The sequence below is a fragment of the Scyliorhinus canicula genome, chromosome 19 (assembly GCF_902713615.1).
Source record: "Scyliorhinus canicula chromosome 19, sScyCan1.1, whole genome shotgun sequence".
Lineage (NCBI taxonomy): Eukaryota > Metazoa > Chordata > Chondrichthyes > Carcharhiniformes > Scyliorhinidae > Scyliorhinus > Scyliorhinus canicula.
In genome coordinates, this window is record NC_052164.1 from 10,039,740 (window position 1) to 10,058,343 (window position 18,604).

An 18,604-nucleotide genomic window follows, 5' to 3' on the forward strand; every position below is an offset into this window, starting at 1 on the left:
CCCTCGGGGGAACAGGCCACCCCTTGTGGTCGCCACTGTGCCTAGGAGCCTGGCCAGATCTGCATTCCTGAATCTTGAGGCCATTGTTGCGAGCTGGCTGGAGTTGGTGAGGAGTTGTACGAGCGCTGGCGAGCTTTCATTTGCGGCAAGAAGCCTGTGAAGCCTCGTTAAGTGGACCAATTAAACGTTGAATAGAGGCGCCGGCCTCACTGGGCCGAGCCCTGGGAAGCCCCTGGCAGTTCGCTACCGCACTTGGAAATCTTCCCGGAGAATCGCGCCCCTAATGGGGCTGCAGGGTAGCATGGTGGTTAGCATAAATGCTTCACAGCTCCAGGGTCCCAGGTTCGATTCCCGGCTGGGTCACTGTCTGTGCGGAGTCTGCACGTCCTCCCCCTGTGTGCGTGGGTTTCCTCTGGGTGCTCCGGTTTCCACCCACAGTCCAAAGATGTGCAGGTTAGGTGGATTGGCCATGCTAAATTGCCCGTAGTGTCCTAATAAAAGTAAGGTTAAGGGGGGGGGGGTTGTTGGGTTACGGGTATAGGGTGGATACGTGGGTTTGAGTAGGGTGATCATGGCTCGGCACAACATTGAGGGCCGAAGGGCCTGTTCTGTGCTGTACTGTTCTATGTTCTATAATGTAGGCCCCAAACCATTTGACTTTTTACAGAACATGCAGATTTGAACAAAATAGACAAAAAAAAAAAATCCTACGTTGTGAAATGAAATGGAACTCCACTCTCAACATACATTGGTGCCATTAGCCATTGTGTTCTCTGTATGGCTTGGACGTTCTCAACTGTAGCTTTGTGATTCTGCTCGATTCCAACCCAACGGCAGAGAGATATGTGGAGCTAGGGATGGGGAATTACAGCTACGGGGCAAGTCCGGAACAAAGAGGCATAATCTTAAATTTCGAGCTAGGCTGTCCAGGGGCGGAGTCAGGAAGCCCTCTATAATACCAGGGGGTTGTGGAAACCTGAAACTCTCCATTCCAAAAGAACTGTTGAAGCTGGAGGTCAATTGAAAATTCTGAAACTGAGGTCGATAGATTTTTGTTCGGCAATGATATTAAGGGTTACAAAACCAAGGCAGGTAGATGGGAGTTAGGCATGACCTAATCAACTCCTGGTCCTATGTACCTAAATTTAGAAAGTTTCACTGTTGCACGGTTCATCGATTTCTCATCCATTTTTCTCCTCCGAAGCAAGCAAATGAGGGGATGATTCGATACTTTCCACATCATTTTCTGGAGTAGCTAATATTCCACCTCAAATCATCCTCCTCAAATCTTGAGAGGTGGTTTTACTTGTGCATGGAGGTAATCTGTAGCTTACCTTAATTACTGAGATCAGTTGTTGTATTAGAGACTGAGTGTTGTATTTGCACCTTCCTGGTATGTGTGACTCAGTATTACTATGGTTAGTAGTCACCAAGCCATCATGATAACTCAAATTAGGCAAGATTACACAACATGTCACATGCCATAGTCAAAGGACTACCAGAGAGAATATTTGTACATTCTGAAGCAGCAGCAGAGTCACGGTCCTGTTTCCTTCTGAGATCTCCGTTGGATGTGTAGCTGCCACAAAATCAGGTTCCACATGTGGTCTCACCTCAGCCAGGAGGCCCCCTAAGCCACCAGGCCCTGGGTTAGAGGAGAGGAGGAAGTGGGGAGGAGAGGGAAAGAGAGAAGAGAGCAGGGAGCAGAAGAAGAGGGAGGAAAGAGAGAAACAGGAGAAGCAAGAAGAAGGAAGGACAGAGGGGACATAATTCAAAATGGTCACACGTGTGCTATCCAGCTCCACTGAGAGGGGGTGAAAGAGGAAAGATTCCACTGAGCATCATTGAACACAGAGCAGGCTCTGAATCAGACATCTCGGATCTCATCCACCTCGCCTCCCTCACACTCTTTCACTCCTTTCCTTTCATTCAAAACATATTCAATGCAATACTGCACTTGAGCAGGTGCTTGGGAGAGGAATGAAGAATGATGTATTCATTTCACAGTTTGACATTGTTTACAGTGTGGCAATAGAATTGTTATCATTATGGATTGTGACAATTTACCATGGCAGTGATAAACTCTGGCAAGCATTGGATTGGCCATGGAGGTATCCATCCCCGAAGATTCTTTTCTTTCAAAGTTTCCTTTGTTGAAGTCGGTCAAAGTAATTTTATTCTTAATAATAAGGGACTGAGAGTAGTATCTGCAGTTTGAAGCACTTCCCTTTGCTTTGTAACCAGAGTTCCTGCATATAGATCAACAGGAAGCAGAGAGCAGAAAGCAGCTCAGAGATGAGTAGGTATGAGTCTCACTTTGCTTAATCTCAGTCATTGCTAGTGACAAGCGAGGAACTCAAAGATGGATCTCAGGCCCCGGGTTCGATCCTGGCCCCGGGTCACTGTCCGTGTGGAGTTTGCATGTTCTTCCCGTGTCTGTGTGAGTCTCACCCCCACAACCCAAAAGAAGTGCAAGATAGGTGGATTGGTCATGCTAAATTTCCCCTTAGTTGGTAAAAAATAAATTGGGCACGTTAAATTATTTAAAATGGATCTCAGGCAAAAGGCTCCTAACGTTGAACACGTACTAATTTCCACTTGAGTCCTAATTGTTGGCTATTCCAGATGCATTTCTCCATCACGCGTTTTTAAATATTGCTGTTTTGTTGACTGGGTGAGGGGTGAAAAAAAATTACTCGGATTATCTTTTCGCCCTCTGTCCATAGTGCTAGCCTACATTGGGCTGCAAATTAATGAACGCTTGAAAGCCTTGTAGTAGACGCCTCACCTATCAGCAGGTTATTTAAGTTGGGAGAGCTTTGATCAATTCTGATACTCTTCAGGGCCCACCTGTGTACACTTACCTGTCGGGCTCTGGGCTGACTTCCCATGTCCCTAACCTCAACATACTGAGTCTTACTGCAGACGTGGAGGTGGTGGCGAAGAGGCATTTTTCACTAGATTAGTAATCCAGGAGATCTGGGTTTGAATCCTGCCATGGTAGAATCTGAATTCAACAAAAACCTGGAATTAATGATGACCATGAAACTATTGTTGAAAATAAACCATCTGGTTCACCAATGCGCTTTAGGGATGGAAATCTGCTATCTTTATCTGGTCTGGCCCACCACTCCAGGTCTATAGCAATGTGGTTGACTCTTAAGCCACTTTGTTCAAGGGCATTCTGGGATGGGCAATAAATGCTGGCCCATGAATGATTTAAAAAAAAAATGGATCAAATTAGCTCATTGAGCAGAGACCTTCAGAGTAGGACATTAAGTTTTGTAGAATATTGTAAAACAGATGAAAGCGAGTGTGCAAACCTATTTTACATTGCTCTCCATTGAAAATAAAATCACGTGAGGAGCAAAACTAAGTACAGATCTTCTGCCACCCCTGTGCTTTGTGACTTTTGCTGGGCGGGCTCTGAGTTCCGATGGTTACTGGCTGCCAATCAGCCCATCTACACTGGACAAAAGTAACAAAAACTGCAACTGAGTCAACAATTTTTTGGAGGTGGAGAACGAGCTGAAGTAGCACCAATAAATATAGTACAAAATTTCTTATTAAAATTTACATTTGAACATTTATTTATAATATATACTGGACATAGAATTTTTCAGAAATCGGCTGCAGGTAGTTATTCACCAGCACAGCAGCAACGACCGTCATCAATCCTCTGGTCTAAGTTTTGTTAGACATTAAGGACAAGGAGTGCACTGCCAGCACATAAACCGATCAGCAACACAATAAAACCTCCCACAGAAAATTCAAACAGTATATCATTATAAACAATACCAAATAGCAGGGAGTGATTTTCAAAGGCCTTGATTTAATTGTCGGGTCTGGACAATGATTTTTTGAGAGTTGTACACTTTCCATTTGTATGGTTTGTCAATTTGTTTTTTTCTTTCGGATAACTACTTTATATTTCCATTTTTGACACCTGGTTCCTCATGGTACATGAGCATCCAGTCATATTCCAGCTTTGACACAGAATAAAGCTCCTAAAGATCCGGCCCGACAAATATACTTTCATCCCATATCACCAAATAATCACCCCCTAGTGCAGCAGTGTCCAATTTTATTCAATTTTAAAAGGTATATTCCAGCGATGAGGCCAATTTAGCCTCTACCGGTGCCAAGTCATAGGTAACTTTGTGAGTTCCTGACTGCAGTGAATTGATAGAAGTTGCTCCAAATTAGCCAGCAGGAAAGAGACATTGTCACAGCACGAACTGGGTTGGATTCAAATCAAGTCCCCAAGGCCATTGTTTCAAGCCACTTGTGCTTCGGGGCATCATCTGAACCCCTTGATTACATCACTGCCTTTTAAATCGCTTGCAAATATTTATTATTCTATATATGTTTACATTTTGGCATAAATTACCCTTCAAAACCCTTTCCCCCACCCCCAGACTGCCCAAAGCTGATACCCCCACCTTCCCAGAATGACTGATGTTAGCCATATTGAAAGGACAGTGACCAGCTAAGCCCCTTTGAAGCATGTCACTGCCCCTCTCTCATTACCAATCTGTGCCTTGGCCAATGGGAGAATAGTTTCCATGATATCCCAGTGTTAGCTTAGACTCCCCTTCCCCAGTGAGGAAAGAGAGCCAGTGTCTTTTGCAAATTCAAGCTCTTGATTGTAAACAATTGTTTAACAGAGCCAGCAGTGTGTGCATGTACATACAGTCTGAACTTAAAACCCAGGCAGTATTTCTAATCATAAGAATCAGTGTTGAAATGAAATAAACCATCTGCACTGTTGTGGAGGTAGGGACAGATTCAGCGTGATACTCCCTTTAACAACAGGATAACAATTACCATTTGCAGCTTCAAATATTTGTTAAATCCTTCATCCACCTTTTCCGTATCGGAAATTACTTGGGGAATCAGTAGAGGGGAAGGGGCTTTTCTATCATCAAAGGGGGTTTAATAAATAGTTTAATAAATCATCCATTAAAGATGGAGAGAAGGGGTGAAAAGAGAGGTGTGTCGAAGACATGAAAATATCCCTCCATTCTCCTCCCTCTGAGACTAGCCTTGATTAGTAAATTCGTGTCAACAAGGATTAGTCGGTGAAAGAATATTCTCCAAGGACTCCAAGGACAGTGGTCTATGTATGAGCCACTTTTTAAAGTTTTCACCTTTTATCTTCATGCTTCCACTATGTTTTCTTGAATGTTTCTAACAGGAAAATATTTTACACCCAGCAACAGTCACCCTGACTGATCTAGAAATCCTCCAATCAGACAGCGAGATTCTTGCCTTTGGCTGTTTGATTGGCTTTTCATCTTCAAGCTGTCTGAAGTGATGACGACAGATCCACTGGCAGGTGAACTTGTTTCAAAAGGGATGTACAGTAATGCAGTGTACAGATTCAAGCTGTGTTTGTCAAATGTGTCAAGTCCTTTAAATGGTTAACAACGCACCACATCTGGTCTGGTTACCAAAACCCTGGCAGACCCAATACTGAGGCACTATGAAGAATAGGGAGAAAGAGAAGACGTGGCAATTGCATTCAAATCCGCCTCTCCCATGTCGAAGGACCACATTCAAATCAATAATTGCTGATTAACATTACATAAAACAGAGAGGCCCAGGAGCGGTGTGATTATCTAGAAGGTTTGGAAGGACGAATGCGCCGAAGTCTTAAAACAATATGAACTCCTCCTCGAATTGGGACAAGCAGTTCAGTGAAACAGAACTGAGCGGCAGCACAACAACTTAACAAAATTCTCCAGCGAGGAGCAGGAGACAATCCCGAGCCGAAATGTGAGCTGCACTTTAGCAAATGTACACGTCGCGATTCCACTCCTCGATGTCGCTCTGTTTCCTGGACAAGACCTCGTCGTTGTTTTGTCGGTAGCGGTCTCTGCCTTTCAGCCGGCTCCTTTGATGTCTGTTGTGGTTGTCCTCCTCCTCGTCCTCCTCCTCCTCCCAGGACTCCTGCCGCTGGGCCTGTTGCCGTGAGATGCTGCACCAGCGGGCGGCAGTGCCACGTGGCTCCTCTGGGGGCTCCGGGTCCTCGTAAAGGTCCATTTCCACACAGGAGTCCCCTGGCTCGGTGTAGGCCGAGTCCCGGCTGCCCTGCGTCTCCAAGTCAAAGGTGTCCTGCCTGGAGAGCCCGCGGGACATGGCCCTCAGGTGGTGGCTGTACTGAGGCATGGAGGATGACAAGCGATGGTAGGACTGTTTGGCAGAATCATTCCGATAGTCATGCAAGCCTGTCCGATCGGGTGCTGAACAGTCATTTGATTGCTCTCCATGCACTAAGTAGGGACCCTAGTTAGTAGCAGCACACCATGCAGAGAGAGAATGGGGAGGGTGGGAAAACAAGTATAGGTTAACAATAAACCACAAGCACAGTCTCTTACAGCAGATTAATAATGCAGATTAACAGCAACATGGAAACAACACAATCCCCCGCTTTCTTTTCACTAGTTAAGCATAAAGCTCAATAACGTGTTAAAAAGCAACTTTGTTTTGGCAATGTCAACATGAACTCTGACAGTTAAAACTTTTATGAATTAAGTTCCAATTAGGCTAATCCAGAAATAGTATCACTTTTGCATTGAAAGAAAGCAACTTAAAGAGAAGCAGTTCTCATTTCTGTGCAGGTATGTGGGCCAGGTTATTGAGGATTCAAAGAGCCGAGGATATTGGTTCCATCACATGTTGGGCAGTGTGCAGTTCTGGGTACTCTAAATTTATATTAAAAAAAGATTTGCAAGGACGACACTGGGATATAAATATGAGGAAAGGTTTTACAAACTGTCTCTCCACTCTTTAAAAAAAAAGATGGCCGAGGGGTGACCAAATAGAGGTGTTTAAAATAATGCAAGGTTTTGATGGAGTGGATACAGAGAGAATGTTCCCTCCTGTGGGGAAGAGCACCAACCTGAAGCCATCGATATAAGTTAGTCCCCAAGAAATCCAATCGGGAATTGAGAGGAAACTTCATCAACCCAATGAGTGGTGGGAATTCTGCTGCCACAGGGAGTGGCTGAAATGAACAGCATGGATATGGGAAGAGGAGCAAGCATATGAGGGAGAAGGGAAGAGAGGGCCACAATGATAGATTCAGGTGAGGAAAAATAACGGGGTGGAGCATAAACACCCGCGTGGACCAGTTAGACTGAATGACCAGTTTGTGTGGTGTATGTCCAATGCAGCTCCATGAGCAAGGGATAGCAATTCATCTTGCAGACCGGCACAGAACAGGTGACGTCAGAAGGGCTGAACATTGTATGCAGCTTCTGATATTTAGTTCCGTTGCCTGCACCAGAACTGTGGCACTTAGAATGCTGCCCAGGCTGAGCCCAGCTGACCAGGAAGTGTGTCCCAGACCTTTTGTAGCCACTCCATCCCAGCCAGTGTTATTCGGACGATGACTGCAATCTTTCAGCAACTTGGTCGAAATTTGTTTTGACTTTTGAACTGCAGACATTACCCCTGCAAGGGCCGGCCAACACCCACCACTGTAGAAATGTTACAATAGGAGTTGAAAAACGTAAAGCGAGTATCTGAACCATCAACACTAAACTACAATAGGGCAGCACGGTGGTGCAGTGGGTTAGCCCTGCAGTCTCACGGCGCCGAGGTCCCAGGTTCGATCCCGGCTCTGGGTCACTGTCCGTGTGAAGTTTGCACATTCTCCCCGTGTTTGCGTGGGTTTCGCCCCCACAACCCAAAGATGTGCGGGGTAGGTGGATTGGCCATGCTAAATTGCCCCTTAATTGGAAAAAATGAATTGGGTACTCTAAATTTATTTAAAAAAAGAAAAAGAAAAAAACCCACTAAACTACAATACCAACTGAGGAAATACACCGAGCAGGTTTTATGGGATATAAATTAGTCCTGGACAATAATCAGACGCAGGGCAGCTGATTCGCTATCACTCGCATTACGGTCAGGCCCAAGAGGAATATACATCAATTTGCATCTGTTAATTTCAACTTTCTGAGCACAGCCATCCTTTAATGGGCTAGAGAGTCCACAGACGCTGAAAACTGGAAACAAAACAAAAGTCACAGGAGCTCTGTCAGATGGGAGCTAGTTGAAGCCATTAGCAACTGTCAAACCTGTGTCGACTGGAGTGTTAAGCTGCCGCTCCCCTTCAGACTCTGCAATGGTTGGAGTATTTTCTGTTTGTTAGTTGCTCCAGAAGGCGACAGGGGTTTTCCAGATGCGCTGTGAGGCATCTATCCACTTCTCTCTGGTTCTTTCTTGGCCACAAAGGCAATGCCACCCCCCCTCCCCCTTGCAGCCACACTGAATAGTTGTCCTTGACTTTTCGTGCTATGAGGAGGCATTGGATCGGCAGGGGCTGCTTTCCTTAGAACCAAGGCGACTAAGATGCGACCTAATTGAGTTGTGCACAATTATGAGAAGACAGGGTAGACAGGAAAGACGTGTTTGCCCTAGCAGAGAGCTCAATTACCAACAGGCATGGATTTGAGGTGATTGGATTAGAGGGGACAGGAGGAAAACGTCTTTCACCCAGAGGCTGGGGGGCTTCGGGAATCCACTGCCTAGGCTACTGATTTAGGCTGAAACGCTCAACTCATTTAAAAGGCACCTGGATCGTAAGTGCTGGAACCTGCAAGGCTATGGACCAGGTGCTGGAAAATGAGTGGCGCGTTTTTTTTGTTCTTTCTTTTTTGGCAGGCGCAGACTCGATGGGACGAATGGCCTCTTTCTGCACCGTAATCTTTCTATCGGTCTATGGTTCTTGTGCTTTACTAAACACACAGCACCATTACTGAGTCCCAAGAGGGTCACTTTCACCTCGCTCATGGCCGGGAAACACTTGAAGCACTGGCTGAACATCATTGGAGAGTGGGTTGTATAAGCAGAGTTACAGTCACTCCCATCAGTCTCCCTGACAGTGGGGTCTGGTTAAAATAGCCTCCTCTTACATTCCCCCCCCCCCCCCCCCCCCCCCAACCTTTGATTTCATTTTTGTCCCAACTAAACAAATTGGAACTTAAGGTCACACACAGGCAACTTAGCAGTGAGCCACGAGAGAAATGCTCAAAATCTGATTGTGAATGTTGTAAAGAATGTTTATAAAGAATTGACTGCGACAGAATTGTAAATGGACCTGAATACAGACCCAGGTCTGCAGGTCTGTCCCTCTGTGTGGAGTGTGTACCTCAATCCCTCTGATATGCTTAGCTTTATTTTAACCAGTTGCCTTTGCTCCCACATCAACAAGGCTGGTTGGAGTTAAGTTTTGTTGGTATATATGTTACATGTTCTTTTTTCTCTGATACAGTCATTACTATTTTTGAGGTTAGTGGGCTCAATTCTGTGAGCAGGAAATTAATTTCCTTTGGTAATGCTCCAGTGTATGGGATACTGTGAAACTGATTCATGTGGCATTGTAACGGAGCCAGGCATGAGTCTAAAATAGGTCTCTTTTTATTCTTTCATGAGTTTTGGGCATTACTAGCTCAGTCAGCATTTGTTGCCCACATCCAGTTGCCATTGAGAAGGTGGTGTTGAGACACCTTCTTGAAGCACTGCAGTCCCTGAGGTGTAGGTACATCCACAGTGCTGTTAGGGAGGGAGTTCCACCCAGGATTTTGTTGCATTAAGCATCTCACTACCCCGAGTAACAAAGTTACCAGGGGCTGTTCTCTAGAGTAAAAACTGAAGAGACATATAAAACCTGAATCCTGTGAGCCCCGCAAGTAACCCAATGTTTCACTGCTTTTACAACAACTCCTGAGAATTCCTGAGCACTATTTCCTCTCCAAAAATAAAGTGGAATTATTGCCGAATTCAAGACATCACAACAAAGTCGAAATTTGAAAGCTTAAAGAAGTTGAATGAAAAGTACTGGCGTGGTGATTGGAGCTCTGCCCCCCAGAGGTGATCTCGGAAGACCAGACAGGCTTCGTCAAGCGTCGGCCAATGTACGCTGTCTGTTAAATAATTGTCCTTTCGCCCTCTCAAACCAGAGGTTATTGTTTCCATGGATGCTGAAAAAGCATTTAATAGGGTGGAGGAGGACAATTTCTTTGAGATTCTCGGGAGGTTTGGTTTGGGGCGATAGTTCATATCCTGGATTTGTTTACTGTATTGGGCCCCCACTGCTAGTGTTCACATGAATGCCTTGAGCTCGGGGTATTTTCCGCTGAATTGGGGTATGAATCAGGGATGTCCACTTCTATTTGCCTTAGCAATTGAACCGCTGGTCATCGCGTTAAGGTCTTCCGGTAAGTGGAAAGGGATAAATCAGGATGGGCGGGAGCAGAGGGAGTCCTTGTACACAGATGATCTACTTCTTTATATTACCGACCCAGTTTCCACTGTGGATGAGATATTGAAGCTATTTTGGCTCCTTCTCTGGTTATAAATTGAATTTGGACAAAAGCGAATACTTTCCGATTAACCCCCCAGAGAGGCAGCTAATCTGGGAATGTTACCTTTTTGCCTTGCCACATCTAGCTTGTTATATGGGGATCTGAGTGACCTAAGACTTGGTCTCATTTCGCAAATTGAATTATGCTAGTTTGGTGAATGGGGTTAACTCTGACTTGCGAAAGTGGGATAACCTCCTTGTGTCCTTGACGGGCAGAGTTCAGACTATTGAAACGAATATTTTTCAGTGTCTCACCACTTTTCTCCCCAAATCCTTCTCTGACAGAGTAAATAAATTAGTGTCCTTTTTATTTGGGTGGGCAAGACCCCAAGGATCCGTGAGGCGTTCCTCCAGCGAGAGAGAGAATTAGGTGGTTTAGCTTTACCCAATTTGTTATTTTATTATTGGGCTGCCAATATTGAGAAAGTGCTGGGGTGGTTTAGTGACCGTATGTGGGCAGATGGAGGCGAGTTCTTGTAGGGGCTCTAGTTTGGGTGCTTTAGCAACAGCCTCGCTTCCGTTCCCTCCTGCTAGATTTTCTTCGAATCCGGTAGTGGTGTCCACCCTGCGAATCTGGAAGCAGTCGTTGCTGGCCCCAATTTGCAGGAATCATCTCTTTATGCCGCTGGGCTTATACTCAATGTTTAGGCCATGGGAGTTTGGAAAGGGTTCGGGACCTGTTCATAGAGGGAATGTTTGCCAGATTTGAGGAGCTGTCGGAAAAATGTCAACTGCCTGGGACTTCTTTGTTCAGATATTTCTACATTTGTGATTTTTTTCATTCCCCTTCATTCCCCTTGATACCACCGTCCTCTCCGTTGGAGAGGAATTTATCTTTGGCCGGGTCTGGTGGCCGGAGTATTTTGGGTATTTACGGCCAGGTCTGATCAGCGGAGTTGGCTTGGTTGAGTGAGGTGAAGGTAAAATGGGAGGCTGAATTGAATCTGATTTTGGGATAAGGAGGTGAGGAGTGGGGCCCATCGCAGGGTCAACTCAGTGTCCTCCCTGTGCAGGGTAGGTGAATTGGCCACGTTAAATTGTCCCTTAATTGGAAAAAAAGAATTTGGTACCCTGAATTAAATTTTTTTTTAAACTCCACGTCCTCCTGTACTCAACTTAGTTTGATCCAGTTCAATAATAATAATAATAATGTGGTAAATAGGGCTGATCTGACCAAGTGAGGATGAGTGGTTCCTTTTCAGGGGTTCTTTCAGCGTCTTGCCCAGGAAGCAACAAGTTCCATGTAATGGACCTATTGTCAGCTCAAACCCTAAGAACGATCAGTGCAAATGTGTTAAATCGATAGAATCTCCACAGTGGAGAAGGAGGCCATTTGGCCTTGTCTGCACCGACCCTCTGAAAGAGGACCCTACCCAGGCCCACTCCCCTTCCCTATCTCTGCAACCCCACCTAACCTGCACATTTTGGACACTGAGGGGCAATTTGTCATGGCCAATCCATCTAACCTGCACATCTTTGGACTGTGGGAAGAAACCCATGTGGACATGGGGAGAACGTGCAAACTACACACAGTCACCCAAGGCCAGAATTGAACTTGGGTCCCTGGTGTTGTGAGGCAGCAGTGCTAACCACTGTGCCACCCAGAACAAAAATTGTTCTGATTCTTCTTTTCAATCAGTTTAGAGTGCCCATTTCTTTTCATTCCAATTGAGGGACAATTTAGAACATAGAATAGTACAGCACAGAACAGGCCCTTCGGCCCTCGATGTTGTGCCGAGTATTGTCCGAAACCAAGATCAAGCTATCCAACTCCCTGTCATTCTGGTGTGCTCCATGTGCCTATCCAATGACCGCTCAAAAGTTCCTAAAGTGTCCGACTCCAGTATCGCAGCAGGCAGTCCATTCCACACCCTAACCACTCTCTGAGTAAAGAACCTACCTCGGATATCCCTCCTATATCTCCCACCCTGAATCTTGTAGTTACGTCCCCTTGTAACAGCGTGGCCAATTGACCTACCCTGCACATCTTTTTGAGTTGTGGGGGTGAGACCCATGCAGGCACGGGGAGAATGTGCAAACTCCACACGGAAAGTGACCCTGGGCCTGGATCGAACCCGGGTCCGCGGCGCCGTGAGGCAGCAGTGCTGAGCATTGTGCCACTGTGCTGCCCCTAAAACCTGTTCTGATTCTTGGGCATAAAACAGCACAGCGGCTAGCAATTTAGCTATGGGATGTTCTGCACCCAATATATACAGATGTTGCTGCCGCGCCAAACTGGTGGGCCTCAGCTTTTAGGCATCTGCAGGCATTAGCCAGCTTAAATATATGAATTAGGAGCTTAACCTCCAAAGTACCCCTTTTGTAAAATTAGGCAATAGATACAAAGACCGTCAACCTTTTTGCCTATATGATCTTAAAAATGTAATTTTTCTTTCAAAAGAACAGCTCCCACAGCCCGCCCCAAGCCTCTATCCAATCTGCACCAACAACTGCCCTCAAACACCAACTACCTGCTCCAAACCCTCCCACGACCAGCCCCAGACTCACTACTGGGAAGGACGGCCACCCCCTGTCAGGGGAACCGCCTGTGGAGATGTGACCAGCAGGGGACAGCTCACTCCCAACTATTCAGGTGAGATCCCCAAACAAATATCTACTCATGTTCAATCTGCCTGTACCCAGTCTCATTTCAAGACCATGGCCCCGGCTGACTGTTACCTGTGCATTTACACCCAAGAGAGCAGCCACCTTTGGTAAAGGTATTATTGTTAATCTTACTGAACATGTCTGTGGGTCTGTTCCTGTTTTCGTGCTGCAGGCAAATCCTAAATGTCTTTAATCTTACAAAGTGGATTTTCACAGACGCTGAAACCTAATCTGCATTCCAGTACAGAAAGTATGCAAGCTATCAATATCAAATCTTTCCTTAAGCTACATTTGTGCCTCCTGTAGGCTTTGGGTCACCCAAAATAGATGGTGCTGTTACCAATCACGGAAGGGAAGTTGACCACCCAACTGCTCTTGGGCACCTCCTGCTGACTGACCCCATGTAGGACACCTGCTCTTAGCCACAGTTCATACACAACTCCTGAGCGAAAGTGATGGGTGAAAGCAGAAACGTGCTGCAACAATAGATATTCCAGAGCTGACCCTAACCCAAACCTAAAATGTTATCGTGCTGCTGACTAGGAATAAGCGGACTTGGCAAAGATCAGCTTCTTGTGAAAAATCTGCAATTTGAAACTTTCAATCGTATTTTCGTTTTCCGAATATATTCCTGAGGGCGCTGACTCATGCTGGGGAGGGTCTATAGTTAAACTCACACAACTCTACACCAAGTCGAGAAGTATTCTTCACTCGTGAAACTATCCCTCCCGGCCAGTTATCTGTAACTTGTTCTTTTTAAATATAAATTTAGAGTATCCAATTATTTATTTTTTTCCAATTAAGGGGCAATTTAGCGCAGCCAATCCACCGAACCTACACATCGTTGGGCTGTGGGGGTGAAACCCACGCAGACACGGGGAGAATGTGTCAACTCCACACGAACAGTGATCAAGGGCCGGGATTCGAACCCAGGTCCTCAGCGCTGTAGTTCCAGTGCTAACCACTGCACCACCGTGCTGCCCTAGCTTCTTTATTGTTGACTCATTATGGCTGACATTGCTCTGCAGACTATATCTTACAAACACAATTGTGTCAAATGCCTGTGAACACTATTTTAAATCGTTATTTTTTTTGTTAAGTAGCACACACACACACACACACACACACAATGCACAGAAACCTTCAAATCTACAGTGTTTGGTGAAGGGTGCTTAAATGACTCACAAACTGTTGCAAATCTCACAATGGTTATTCAAATAAAATTGATAAAGTGTATCAGAGGGATACTAGCCCATTCTTTGATGTGTAAGTCTCTCAACGTCTAAATTCTTACCCTAAATATTTTGTAACCATTGCCATCCAATTTACTTTGCTCCGGGGGTTTTTGTACACCAAAGTCAGGAGATTGAAGTTAAACATTGAGGTTTATCTCAGTCCCAATCCATACGGTTAAGATTGCCGCAGAAAGCAGTATTTGCACATGCTGTAGACATAGCGCTCACAGAGCAAGCCCAGAGCTGAAATGGGTAAATACAAGGCATATAGCATAGGCCTCTGGAAAAGATGGTTTTCATTTAATTTCTAGGAACTCCAGCCATTTTCAGAAATTAAAATGCACACCCTCCATTCACTTAAATTCCCCAAGATACAGCAGAGGTCAGTGAGGGCTGCAAGGCTCAACTCTTTGTTAGGAGTACAATAATCCCACCCTATTCACAATCCTTCTAACGTGTATTTACATTGGAGTAAACATAGGCAGAGCTCCCAAACTGGCTGTTAAAATGTTAAACGCTTTGAGAGCTTGGATGGGAGTGTCTGCACTCCACAAATCAAGTGTCTGGAGGTCTGAACACCACACAGTTTTGACTGAAGTTCTTCCAGGTTTTATATAACCTCTCTGCGTACTCAGGTAGGCACATGACCTCTTGAGTTGTACTGCACTCCCAGCAGTGCTGCAAAGTGGAGATTACGTCTCAGTAACACTAAAGTATAAATACATCTTTAATATTCCTTTGCCTTTGGAAGAGCTTCCAGCTTAGTTTGACAATGATGTGGCTTGAAGACTTATCTAATGGATTTCCGTTGGCTCAGTTTGGTGTGGCTAAGTATAAGTTAGGGTTTGTTCATTACGTTTGAAACACAGAACGCTTGAAGCTGTGCAGTCTAGCTCTAACTACTAGCCGGGAATGTGCCTGAAGTCGAAATGCTGGCTCATCATTTGCACGCTGCTCGCAGGACACAAAATGGAACAGCAGGAAAAAGAAAACACCAACAGTGCGCCACTGGCAAGTGGGATTGCCTGTTACTGAAGAAAAAATGTGTCCCTCTCATAATTGGCACCACTTTTCTTTCTCAAGTGTCATGTCTTTCCTGACCAAAAGTAAAGCATGGTTAGTGGACATCAACGTGCAACTACATTCTAGGAAAAGGGTTACAAACTGAGACAAGAGTTGGGAAGACACATTTAAAGTAACACCACCACTGTGCTCTCTCTCCTTTCTGTACGCTTCATGGCTAGACGGTATCTTCTGCTTCCGTCTGCTGTTTTGCGGCTCCTTTGCTGTCATCGTCATCACTTGGGCCCCAGAAGTCAAGGTTACGCCTGAGAGAAGTGAGGACTTGTACCTGTAAGTTGGACACTGGCGCCGGGCTGGCAGCTAGGGCGGCCGTTGCCATAGTGCGGTTCAAAAGAGGGTTGGGAGGATTGCAGCTGGCTGGGTGGGTGGCCTTCCAATAGGCTTCAAGGTACTCAGCAAGATGCTCACAAGCGTCTTCTAATTGATTCTCATCCAGAATGATATCAAACAGTTCCTGCGAAGGAAGAAAAGTTAGCACAAATTTATTTATTTATATTTAGAGTACCCAATTATTTTTTTCCCAATTAAACGTGGCCAATCCACCTCACCTGCACACCTTTGGGTTGTGGGGGCGAAACCCACACAGACACGGGGAGAATGTGCAAACTCCACACGGACAGTGACCCAGAGCTGGAATCGAACCTGGGATCTCGGCGCCGTGAGGCAGCAGAGCTAGCCACTGCGCCACCGTGCTGCCCTCGCACAAATTTGAAAGGCCTTTTTCCCTCTTTTCTCCCCAGCTTCCCATCGTCTCTGCACTTGTTGAAATCAGTGTAACTACATTCCCCAAGCCCTTGACAGTCATTAACTAGATGGATAAGAACAGCAGGTGCTTGGAAGTAACATTCCCTCCAAGTCATACATTGTCCCACATGGATATATATCAGCCATTCCTTTATCGCCATTGGGTCAATATCCTGGAACTCCTGCCCTAACATTACAGAGCTTGTCTACACCACACAGACTGTGGCAGTTCAAGATGGTGGCTTGTCACCACCTTCTCAATGGTAACTAGGGATGGGTAATAGATGTCAGCTTTGCCATTAACACCCAAGCTGTAATTAATTTAAAAAATAATGATGGAGAAGTTTCAAAATTTCCCAAGTTGCTTGCTGTGGAATCGAGCAGAACCAGGCCAGTTTGACCTCAGTCTGTTCCGAGTATCTGGACTCTGAAGGTGTCACATTGGTTTCAGCAGCCCAGGATCAAGGGTGGGGGAAATCGAGTGGTCCATGGGCTGAACACTAGGCTTCAAGCACGACCCTCTGAGCACTGAGTATTATTGATCTGTAAAGGTTAGCGAGCTGTTGCATGGCCATGTTCTCAGAGTGACTTGCCCAACTTAACTGGGCTGGTTTAGCACACTGGGCTAAATCGCTGGCTTTTAAACCAGACCAAGGCAGGCCAGCAGCACGGTTCAATTCCCATACCAGCCTCCCTGAACAGGTGCTGGAATGTGGCGACTAGGGGCTTTTCACAGTAACTTCATTGAAGCCTACTCGTGATACTAAGCGATTTTCATTTTCATTAACTCCTGTTCACTATCGGCATAGGGAACCAGGGAGGGCATATGGAGTTGAGAAACAGATCAGTTTAAGACCAGACTGAGTGGCAGAACAGGCTCAAGGGACTGAGTGGCCTCTTGCCATTCAAATCTCCAACTGAATGCTGGAAGGTGGAGCCTAATAGGTGGTCCCTGCCCCCAACATTCGAACAGGGCAGTTGCGGTAGAAGTCTGCTATTCGCTTGCCCCCTTCAGGTCCATTTCACTCTGTCAGCTTTGCCTGCCAGAAAGCAGAGTGGGCAAGATGCATATTAGACCAAGCCAGCTAGCCTCACTCTAAAATGCAGATTCCCAAGGTACCTAGCTTTGCCTCAACCCCTTTCCCTCAGAGACCATGGGCGGGCGCTGTTTGGTGCTGGTCCCCACAAACAGGGACCAGATGCAATGGCACTCGTGGATCCCCAGGGGCCCCCAGCTGCAAGCCCTATGGGCCAGGTGGTGATTTTATTTGGAGGGGGCCTCGGAGATTGGGATGATCTCTCGCTACAATGGGAGTCCCAGCGAGCGAATCGCATTGAACAGTCACATGTTGCTCAGCACTGTGAGTGTCGGGAAACATGCGGCTAAATGCACTCACTTGGGGACTTTGTTCCCCATTGGAAAGATGGGCGCCCTGCGTTAACTAATTGGAGGAACCTGTACAACACAAGAAATATCAGTGCAGGATATGGACAAGAAGGAAAGCAGGTGTTTCATAGCAATTTCTGAGAAGGGTTCTGCATTAAACAGAAACTGTTATCAAGATGTAGGATGCAAGACAGTGGTGGGATTAGCAGCTTACTCATTGTGGTTCAGCCGTTGGCTATGCAGCTGCAGAATGCTGTACAAGCTCATCATTAATAACCTTAACAAGCTAGAAATGTTGACACTTTTTCTGTTCTCCAGTTTTAAATCTCCTTGCAGCGTTGAACAAAGAATAATCTCCTCCTTACCCCACTGTTTTACACATCTGTAAACCAAGATTTAACAGACTTGTGCACAAGCAGGCAGACAAAGCAGAGGCTGACAGGGTGCAGCCTGATCAACCCGGTTAATAATACGTGTGCCCTTCTGCTCAAGGAAACCCCTTTCCATGGGAGATACTGACCGGAGGACACTGAGCCAGCTTGTCTGATGCCACCATCTGTACATTCAGGTGTTTAGCTTGGGACTTCCCTCGTGATTTTATCAGCCGTTGTAATACCTGTAGCCAAATATTAATCACAATAATAAAGCTAGCTTAACACTTTAATACACGATACGTCTTAACTGTACAGATGTGCTTCTCATTCTAATGCACTTCACCATGCAGTAATCTCCAGCTCAGTACAGCATCTCTGATACACTAACCCTTCGCTGATACACTGTAACCCTGTGCTGTTACTCTCTGGTACATCTGTAACCTCTCACTAACCTCCCATTGTAATCCTCACTGATACACAGTAACCCCTCACTGTAACAATGTCAATATTTCAAGATACCAGCAAAATACCGTGGATGCTGGAAATTGGAAATAAAAACAGAAAATGCTGGGAAAACTCAGCAGACCTGGCAGCATCTGTGGAGAGAAACAGAGCTAACGGGAGGGATTTACTGACCACCCACCGTGGGTTTTTTGACAAAGTAGTGGCCAGTCAGCGGGAGCTACTGATCCCGGCGTTGTCAGCGGGATTTCCGTGAACAGCCAATAAACCCAGCCCAACATTTTGAGTCCATATGACTCTTCTACAGAAGCTCTGTAAGATTTAAAAAAAAATGTAT

At 45.7% G+C, this 18,604-nt stretch overlaps 1 protein-coding gene across 1 annotated transcript in view; it reads right to left on the reverse strand.

Moving 5' to 3' along the window:
* Positions 1-3,566: 3,566 nt before the first annotated feature.
* Positions 3,567-18,604, reverse strand: part of LOC119953960 (voltage-dependent L-type calcium channel subunit beta-1-like) — a 309,597-nt gene continuing 294,559 nt past the window's right edge. Inside the window, 3 exon segments of the mRNA XM_038778682.1 lie at positions 3,567-6,288; positions 15,569-15,754; positions 17,952-18,047. Of these exon segments, the coding sequence (XP_038634610.1) occupies positions 5,791-6,288; positions 15,569-15,754; positions 17,952-18,047 (780 nt within the window). The 3' untranslated portion in view covers positions 3,567-5,790.